General features: G+C 42.9%; 3 protein-coding genes across 3 annotated transcripts; all 3 read right to left on the bottom strand.

The window, feature by feature from the left end:
* Positions 1–743: 743 nt before the first annotated feature.
* On the bottom strand, positions 744–1,601 carry LOC136834566 (uncharacterized). Its single transcript, XM_067097145.1, has one exon. It carries the CDS (start codon positions 1,599–1,601, stop codon positions 744–746), a length of 858 nt encoding a protein of 285 aa, XP_066953246.1.
* A 3,829-nt stretch (positions 1,602–5,430) lies between these two features.
* On the bottom strand, positions 5,431–6,420 carry LOC136834565 (protein FAM200A-like). Its single transcript, XM_067097144.1, has 2 exons — positions 6,221–6,420; positions 5,431–5,791 (listed from the first exon to the last, which is right to left on the bottom strand). The coding sequence occupies exons 1-2, from the start codon at positions 6,418–6,420 to the stop codon at positions 5,431–5,433; spliced, it is 561 nt and encodes a 186-aa protein (XP_066953245.1).
* Positions 6,421–6,590: 170 nt separating this feature from the next.
* On the bottom strand, positions 6,591–7,142 carry LOC136834564 (protein FAM200C-like). Its single transcript, XM_067097143.1, has one exon. It carries the CDS (start codon positions 7,140–7,142, stop codon positions 6,591–6,593), a length of 552 nt encoding a protein of 183 aa, XP_066953244.1.
* Between the last annotated feature and the right edge of the window lie 3,676 nt (positions 7,143–10,818).

The following is a 10,818-nucleotide window of genomic DNA, read 5'->3' as shown; positions in this document are numbered from 1 at the left end:
AGTTTTTGTGATCATTTCGAGGAGTGGTTATTGACTTATAATTAATGAGCTCGTCATTGTGCAAATGAGATATCCAATTCAGGTGATCTTTTATTTTATACTGATAATTTGGTGGCGTTTGATTTCTCCCAGGGATTAATGAATGGGAGGGAATATACGACGACCTTAATGAATGACTTTGAAAAGGGTTGAGAATATGTTAGGATTTCTACGGGGTTCTGGAAAAAGGATGGAAGATACGATGGTCTTCGACAAGAATCGTGAAAACAGATAGGAGAATACGATTTAAGAGGTGCAAAAGAAACAAGCAGGTAAAATGTGAACTGCTGATTTATTCATGATCCAGGTGGTTTATATAGCGGCAGGCTGGCATCGCGCAGCGGAATACGATGGGAACATAGGTGACCTGAGTTCGATAACAATTAACAATAAAATACAGCGAACGAGTACAATTTACAATGTGAAAATAGACAGAATTAAAGCTGAATACAATCATGATGCCTGCAAAAGAAGAAATACACGGTACATAAATTGAGGGCAGATAAATAGTTACATACATAGTTTAAATGATTGGATTTACGTGACCTGGCCCGTCAGGTGTGACGAATTGTAGATACAAAGAAAATGGGCCGTCACCAAAGAAAACTTGCCCAGCAGGGACTTTACAAATAACATGATCAGCAAAGACTTTACAAATGACTTCACAAATACTCAACCCACCCCAAGACGTAGGTAACATCTGATTAGTCGGCGCATCTGCTGGGGCGTTGAAGGGTGCCCCGGCTGCGTGAGGACAACAGAGGGACGTCCTGTGTGTGAGGGTGGCTGATTGCGGGTGTGGGCAGCCTTTTCCGGGGGCGGCCGCGTGTCCGCTTCTTACGAGGGCCCGGTTGCTGCGGCGGCTGCACCAGCAGGGGGTGCGGTGTGCTGACAGCTGTGTCCTCCTCCAGGAGGGCGGACTTGTCTCGGTTGATTGACACCCAATCGTTCCTCCTGTGAAGTGCGAGCAGGAATGCAGTGCTGTTCCATTCCAGCACACGAAAGGGCTCCATATAGGGCCTGGTCAGTGGCGAGCAGACGGCGTCATCCCTGATGAAGACGTGGGTAGTGGAGGCCAGCCCAGGCGGTTTGAAGGTGGCCGACCTGTCGGTATATGTCCTCTTGCAGGGGACGAACTTGCCGACGATTTCGCGAAACCTCTGGACCGATGGGTTGTGGCGATCCTCTGTCACTAGCTTGCCCGGGACCACAAGGGGCTCGCCATAGGTTTTCTCGGCTGCGGACAGGGCGCCGTCGGCCCTGGGGGCGGTCCTCAACCCGAGGAGGACCCACGGCAACTGGTACTTACAGTCCTCGGCGGTGCAGTGGGCCATAAGTGACGCCTTCAGGGACCTGTGAAAACGCTCGACCAAGCTGTTGGCGGCTGGGTTGTAGTCCGTGGTGGTGTGATGAGTTGTTCCCAGCAGCTGGGCCAGGGCGGACCACAATTCGGACAGGAAGGCAGGGCCCCTGTCGGTTGTGATGTGGTCAGGGACGCCAAGGCGGTTGATCCAGCTGGAGAGCAGGGCCTCGGCGCATGCGCTGGTGGTGGCTTCTTGCATTGGCGTGGCTTTGGGCCACCTTGTTGAGCGGTCTACCACCGTCAGGATATATCTGGACCCACCTGACGGGGGAAGGGGCCCGATGACGTCGATGTGAATACGGCCGAAACGCCACCCTGGCTACGGGAACTTGCCTACCCCGGATTCGGTGTGCCACGCCACCTTGCTGGTTTGGCAATGCAGGCACTGCCTCGCCCAGGTCCTCGCGCCCTTCTGCACTCCATGCCAGACAAACTTCTCTGACAGCAACTTGGCCGTTGTCCTGCCAGAGGGGTGTGACAGGCCGTGGATGATGTCGAATACCTGGCGGCGGCGGGAGGCTGGCACTAGGGGGTGGAGCTGGCTGGTGCTGACGTCGCAGAGGAGATTTGGGCCCCCGGGGGCGAGGGGCACAGCTCTCCACTTTAGGGACGTGATGGCGGTGCGGTAGGCTGCGGTCTCTGGGTCGGCGGCCTGCTCCCTGGCGAGGTCTTCGTAGTTGATCCCCAGCTGCACCGCGTTCAGCTTGACTCTGGAGAGGGTGTCCGCCACAGGGTTCTTCCTGCCGGGGAGGTACTTGACAGAGCAGGTGAACTCGGCGATGGCCGAGAGATGCTGCTGCTGCCTGGAAGACCACACGTCCCCTTGCTTGGTGAAGGTGTGGACCAGCGGATGGTGGTCCGTATAGATTGTGAAGGGTGTGCCCTCCAGGAGGAACTTGAAGTGCCGGACTGCACGGTACACTGACAGAGTTCCCTGTCGAAGGTGCTGTAGCGGGCCTCTGCAGAGTTGAACTTCTTGCTGAAGAAGGCGATGGGCTGGGGAGCGCCGTTGATGACCTGCTCCAGGACAGCACCACAGGCAACGTTGCTGGCGTCCGTTGTCAGCTGGAGGGGGGTGCTGGGGTCTTGGTGGGCCAAGGCGGTTGCCTCGGCGAGGGCAGCCTTCGTCAGGGAGAAGGCCTGCTGTTGGCTGGGTCCCCACAACAAGGATTTTGGTCGGCCTTTCAGGGTCTCCGTCAGAGGGGCCGTGGTGTGTGCGATCCCAGGGACAAACCTCCTGTAGTAGTTCACCATCCCGAGAAACTCTTGGACGGCCTTGACGGAGGTGGGGATGGGGAACCTGGTGATGGCTACAACTTTGGATGTGAGCGAACGGACACCATCTGGGGATACCTTGTGGCCCAGGAAGTTGGCTTTCTGTATGCCGAAGGTGCATTTGTCGAAACGTACGACGAGGCTGTTCTCCTGCAGACGCTGCAGGACTGCCCGGATGTGTTTCTGGTGCTCCTTGTGGGACCTGCAAAATATAAGGATATCATCTACATAGCAGACACAGAACATTAGGTCCCCAGGATGCTGTCCATGAGCCACTGGAAAGTCGCCCCAGCGTTCCTCAGGCCAAACGTAGAGAAGGCGAACACGTAGGACCCGAAAGGCATGATGATGGCAGTCTTTGGTATGTCCTCTGGCGCGACTGGTACCTGAAAATAGGATTTCAAGAGATCCAACTTAGTAAACATTTTGGCCCCGTGGAAGGAGGCCATGAGGTCCTGCACATTTGGCAGGGGATAATGGTCAGGTTCCATTGCGAGGTTGAGCCACCTGTAGTTGCCGCAGGGTCTCTAGGAGCCGTCTGGTTTCTGCACCATGTGGAGGGGGGAGGCCCACGGGCTGGAGGCCTTCTTGCAGATTCCCATCCGTTCCATTTCGGCAAATGCGTCCTTGGCCTCCTGAAGGCGTCAAGGGGGAAGCCTCCGGAACTCCACATGTGCAGGGGGCCCCTTTGTTTTTATGTGGTGATATATGCCATGTTTGGCTGGGGCCCCGGACTTTTTGCGGGGCTCGGGCCTGAACACATCAGGGAACTCCATCAGCAGCTGCGAGTACTGGTGGGGGGCGGCGGAGCAGATGGTGGGCACCTTGGGTCCCGTTGCCAACGGGAGGGACTGGCAGGAGTCTGTATCGAGGAGGTGCTTCCGACCGACTTCGACTGCCAGCCCGAAGTGTGCCAGGAAATCCGCACCCAGGGGCCTGGTTCCGTAGTAGAGGATGGGGGACCCGTTGGCAGCTGTCAGGGAGGCAGCCGGGTCCGGTTCTGCTTGCGGTCTTCTCTAGATGCCGGGAAGATTGATCTAACGGCCCCCGTGTTGACCAGCATCATCCTGCCGGAGACGGTGTCGCGGACGTAGAAGCCTACTGGTTCTGGGTCCCTGGGTTCTTCTGCTGCCATGGCGGCTTGTCCTGCTGGTCACCGCCTCCCCCGTTTTTTGAACAGGTGAATGAACAGGGCGGCAGGCAGTTCCGGGCATCCTTGCCGAACCACCTGTGGTAGTGGCAAAGACCCGGGGAATTCCATCTGCTGGGAGGCGCTGGGTGCCTCCTGCTGACGGCATTGACCTCTTGCTCTGCGCCCTCCTCCTGCTGGATGGTGCTGAATGGGAGTGTGGGCGCTGGTACCCACTTCGTTGCCTTCACGGAGTCCGTCAAGTGCTGTGCTGTGCGAATCAGGGCTTCGAGGGGCATTGCGTAGGGCTCAGGGATTTGTGTGCGGACCTGCGGGAGGAGCTGACGGAGGAGGAGCTCCCGCGACAGGCTTATTCCACGCTTCTTTTTACTGCCGTTGGTGTCTGGGAGGGTGAGGAGGTCTTGGATCATGCCCCATGACTCCATGACGCTCTGATCCTGCCACAGGTTGATGGCAAGGTCGAGGGCGCGGGCTGCCCGCTCAGCAACTGGCAGGGAGCATGTCTCGAGGAGGGTTTTCTTCAGGAGGTGGTAGGTATGGGGGCATGCATCAGACACTCACGGGACGAGCTTCCTGTAGATCTCCTCTGGCAGGGCGTTGAGTACTATATCTGCCTGCAGCACCTCATCGTTAAGATCCGCAATCCTGAACTGGCTCTCGACCCTGTAGAGCCACGCCGACGGATTCCCCTGCGTGAACGGTGGCAGCTTTATGGACAGGGCTAAGGAGAGTGTGGGTCACGGGCAGGGGTGTGGAGGAGCATGAAAGCCTCGGTGCGGGGACGGGCACAGGTGATATGGGAGGGAGGTAGACCTCCGAATCCGCGAGATCAGCAGTTAACTGAACGAGGGAAGGGATGTCCGAGTCCATACTCGCTCTTTGCCCTCTTAAATGGAGTAGGGTACTCGCATCAAAACGCAATTGGGAGCGCGCTGTGAGTCCTCTAATGACGCTGGCGATTTTGCTGACGAGAGTCAGCATGCCCAAACGCTGGTGCAGTGCCGTGATTAGTCCGCTAAGGGAGTGAGTAAGCTCCTGAAGCCAAGACTGAGTCGCCGTATGGGTCCGCTAATGGCTTCGGGAACCACTCCGGGGTCACCACTTTAAGAGGTGCAAAAGAAACGAGCAGGTAAAAAGTGAACTGTTGATTTATTCATGATCCAAGCGGTTTATATAGTGGCAGACTGGCGTCGCGCCGTGGAATACAATGGGAATATAGGTGACCTGAGGTCGATAACAATTAACAATAAAATACAGCGAACGAGTACAATTTACAATGTGAAAATAGACAGAATTAAAGCTGAATACAATCTTGATGCCTGCGAAAGAAGAAATACACGGTACATAAATTGAGGGCAGATAAATAATTACATACATAGTTTAAATCAGTGGTTCTCAACCTTTTTACTACCACGCCCCCTTATTGGTTGGTCATTCCCTCCATGCCCCCCTTGCATCTCCAGCCAAATAGATAAAATTCCCACCCAACTTTTATTGAAAAAAGGAAATATATTGTTGCTTTTAGTCATTTTATTGAGCATGAATTCTGTACAAACAATATAGGATAGGTACATAACATATTCACTGAGGTTATTTTCTTAAGTTAATGAGATGCTTGACACTGCTTCTGAGCTACCAGATCTTGAATGCGTGGTTGAATGCCTGATAGTGCACATCGTAAGTCCCCTTCAATGTTCTTCAGCCGGTTTCTGTACTTGGTTTTGACAGCAACGAGTATGGAAAATGCCGCTTCACAAAGGTACGTGGATCCAAACATAGTTAGAATCCGAAGAGCCTGGCGTGAGATCAGAGGGTAAACAGGAAGATACTTGATCCAGAACGTCTCAAGATCCAATTCTTTGAAGTCTACTTCAGCTGTGGAGTTGAACTTTAACTCAAGAAACTCCTCTTGGACTTCCTCTGAAATATCAGCTACACTATGTCTGGAAAGTATCTGATGAATTCTGCTTTCAAGTCAGTCAGATGAGTGATTATCTGTTTCTTAAATTCAGGTTCAAGGTGCTTGTTACTGAGAGCAGAATCCAAGTTACTAAAGCAGGCTGTATTTCCGTTCTGAACTCAACTTTTCCAGAGGTCGAGTTTGCCCAAGAACACTCGAATGATATCATGGTGCATTATGATGTTGATGTTTTTCCCCTGTAGTTTAAGGTTGACTGCATTCAGCGCTTCAAACGTATCCACAAAGTAAGCTAGAGATAGCAGAAAGCCTTCAGACATGCATTTATCATGGAGATCTGTCTTGTGCTGCAAATCAAGAAATATTGCCACTTCTTCACGTAGTTCATAAAGTTGGCCAAGCATGTTCCCCTTCGATAGCCACCGTACGTTTATATGGAAAAGCAAGGCTTCATGTTCAGATTCCATATCCTTACACAAGTGTGAAGAGACGACTGTTTAAGGCTCCAGCTTTGATAAAGTTGACTACCTTAATGGCCACGTTCAGGACATCTCTCATTTCAGCAGGTAGAGTCCTGGATGCTAAGGCTTCTCGATGAAGTATGCAGTGTGTCCCTACAGCGGATGGATTTTTTTCTTTCACCCTTGTTATGAACCCAGACTGCAGACCAAGCATGGCTGGAGCCCCATCAGCGACTCCCACGAAAGATGATTTTCTTGAGAGAATTTTGATACATCTTGAAAAATGTTTGCTGCTGTTGTACAACCTTCCATGGGGTGGCAGAAGAGCATTTCTTCTTTAACTCTGTTACCTGACACGAAACGAGCATACATCAGTAGCTGACATCATTGAGTGATGTCAGTCGTTTCGTCACACTGAATAGCAAATACAGGAGAAGCTCTTACTTGGTCGAAAATTTGCTCTTTGATGTCTTGAGACATTTCATCGATCCTTTTCTTGAATGTATCGTTTGACAGAGAAATTTGGGAGAGCTTGTTTGCACTATCTTTCCCTAGAACGAGTTCTGCTGCACAGAGTAAGCTTGGTTTTATGAGAGACTCTCCAATGTTATGGCTCTTCTTGCTTTTTGCAATCAACAAGGCAATTTCATAGGAAGCCTCAACAACCTTTGAAGTCTGTTGCTGAAATGCTCCACTGCCGTCCAGCTTAGCTTGCTTCAAGGAATGCCTTTTAGTTTCAAAGAAAGCCCTGGGTTTGTCAGCTAGAGCAGGATGTGTTGTCTTCAAGTGGCGTTCCAAGCGTGAGGGCCGCATTCCATCATTGCTCAGGGTCTTGAAACATATCACACACTGGGGGACCTCTGTATCCCCCTTATGGAAGGACACGAATCCAAATCGAATATATTCGTCAAGATACTTCCGCTTCTTTGCACTCATTGTGATTTTATAAAAGTGCGGTGAACAACGCAAATCTGGGAACAAAATATAAGGCCCGTGTAAGTTAAGATAAACATCACCACACGATCATAAACACCACAACTTGCACAACATGATGATAATCGCAACCACGTGATCAGTAACAAACACGTGATCATAACATAATCATTATCAAATATCATACGATCATAAACACCACACGAATACTAACAAACATCCCAACATGGTCATAAGCACTACTAGGCTACACAACCATAGATCATAAACATCATAGAATGATGATAATAGAAACACATAGTCACAAACACGGTCACATGATTATTATCAAACACCACATGAATGCTAAATAATAACAACAATAACACAGATTAATAAAAAGCATTTAATAATAAGAGACAATAACAACCATCCATTACTTAAAAGAGAACACTCACTAATACTACAGAGAAAAGCATTCATTATTACTCAATAAGATATTCATTAATGATAAAATAAAAAATACAATTATTTACCCATTTATGTAGGTCTTTACTTTTAATTCCATCGGCTGCCCTGCCACTATGTGGTTTCGATACATTCACTCATTAACAATAACAATCCAATAACTAACATACAATACAAAATTCAAGCAAAGAGAAAAGACAATCAGTAACAAGTAGATTTTGAATAGTGCATGACGCGCCTTCTAATACAAAATAGAGGAAACAGAAATACTGTTCAGCGTGTCGTCGTTACAATAGTTAAATAAATATTAACAAACTCCACATGTTGATCATAAAAAAAAAAAAAAATGAACGCGATTATGAATACTACTTTACCATAACCAAATAAAGCACCACCAGTTTCTGATAACATACCATCGGAAATCAAAACTTGTGAGTAACGAATTGAGCAACACATGCGTGTTCACAATTCGCAACTAAATTTCATTAAATAAAACAGCTATGCTAAACATACCTCAACGGGCTCAACAGAAGAACTGTGAAAGAGAAGTAATTATCACAGACAAGTGTGGGAGGCGACTGACTGACTGGACTTGCGATGGGCCGGCCGCCGGTAACGCATAAGGACATTTAAATTCAATAATTACAGAAAATGGTTAGCCTGGTAGACTTGCAGAGTATAGAAAACTGAAGTTAAAACTGTAAAGGCGATAGTTTTGTATTTTCTTTTTTATAATAATTATAGTAGTGGCCCACGATCTTGGATAAATGGAAAACAGAGTGGGGACCGTTTTGTATTAACCGATTTTTTTATAATAAAGATAAATGTCTACTTTTTTCCCCGGACCCGCACTCCCCGAGAAATTACTCATGCCCCTAGGGGGCGCGGCCCCCAGGTTGAGAACCACTGGTTTAAATTATTGGATTTACGTCAGATGTGACGAATTGTAGATACAAAGAAAATGGGCCGTCACCAAAGAAAACTTGCTCAGCAGGAACTTTACAAATAACATGATCAGCAGAGACTTTACAAATGACTTTACAACGACAATCTTCTGTAAATATTTAGAGAAGGGAAGACAAATACGACGATCTTATACGGAATAACAATAAGGACAACATTTCAATTTTCTGAAGAGGAGAAATAAATTTTCAAGATTTTCTACAAGTATTCTCAATCAGGGAAGAATACAATTTATTCAAGAAGGCTCCTGAAAAGGGGAAAAATACAACGATTTCCAACAGAGATGAACGACAGATAAGACCAGTTCCTTTAATGGCACACAAGAAGAGAAGAAAAATACATTACCATCGTTCAAAGGCCTTAAAAATACGAGGCGAAAACTTGAGGAAAATTTCTTCATCTCAAAGGGATCCCTAAACCTGGGAGTTACTGATCAGGGCAGTATGGAGAGTGGGCTCGTCGATAGGGACTGTGAGACTGCAGCCCCCAGTGACGTTTCTAGGATTCACTTATTTTTGAGTGAAATAAAGTTAATTTATTATGTAAAATGATCAATAGAAAAATAACAAAACAAGGGCAAATACAGTGGCGATTAAAAATAATTCATTTATTATGTTCACGCTATCCTAGAAACTGATAATCTAATAATTCGCCTGATGATACAGATTGTATCCTGGTGATTTCCTTCGAAAATGGCTGCGATCAGACCCCCATTAATTTAAGCCCCGAGGAATCTGGGATTTTTATGACTCAATCATTCCGTGAAACTAATTCTGCTCCTGTGAATTGCACTCCTTTTCTTAACTGGACTGGATGTCATTGCAGATTTCTTTACAATATATAAACACCAATTACGTTATATACATACATATATATATATATATATATATATATATATATATATATATATATATATATATATATATATATATATATATATATATATATATATATATATATATATATATATATATATATATATATATATATATATATATATATATATATATATATATATATATATATATATATATATATATATATATATATATATATATATATATATATATATTTATATATATATATATATATATATATATATATATATATATATATATATATATATATATATATATATATATATATATATATATATATATATATATATATATATATATATATATATATATATATATATATATATATATATATATATATATATATATATATATATATATATATATATATATATATATATATATATATATATATATATATATATATATATATATATATATATATATATATATATATATATATATATATATATATATATATATATATATATATATATATATATATATATATATATATATATATATATATATATATATATATATATATATATATATATATATATATATATATATATATATATATATATATATATATATATATATATATATATATATATATATATATATATATATATATATATATATATATATATATATATATATATATATATATATATATATATATATATATATATATATATATATATATATATATATATATATATATATATATATATATATATATATATATATATATATATATATATATATATATATATATATATATATATATATATATATATATATATATATATATATATATATATATATATATATATATATATATATATATATATATATATATATATATATATATATATATATATATATATATATATATATATATATATATATATATATATATATATATATATATATATATATATATATATATATATATATATATATATATATATATATATATATATATATATATATATATATGTATACATATATATTATATATATTCATATATATGTATATATACATATATATGTATATATACATATATATGTATATATATATATATATATATATATATATATATATATATATATATATATATATATATATATATATATATATATATATATATATATATATATGAATGTCTTTTTCTGTAATACTACAGTGTAACATGAATATAAGAAGGCCCATAAAACACTACTTAAACGTTGAAACCATATATTTCGGGCACTTGCTTCTGTGCCCCTGTTCACTCGTAGAATATGGACAGATGAAATTTTTACAAGGGTATATATACAAAACATAAAGGTGTGGAGTTAAGTCTCCGATGGTATGGAGTGACCGTTTCCTAAGCGAATAAAATATACTATAGAGGTCCCACTCAC

Source organism: Macrobrachium rosenbergii, chromosome 54, assembly GCF_040412425.1.
Source record: "Macrobrachium rosenbergii isolate ZJJX-2024 chromosome 54, ASM4041242v1, whole genome shotgun sequence".
Classification (NCBI taxonomy): domain Eukaryota; kingdom Metazoa; phylum Arthropoda; class Malacostraca; order Decapoda; family Palaemonidae; genus Macrobrachium; species Macrobrachium rosenbergii.
The sequence above is the reverse complement of the archived record's forward strand: the minus strand, read 5'-3'. Positions and strand labels throughout refer to the sequence as shown.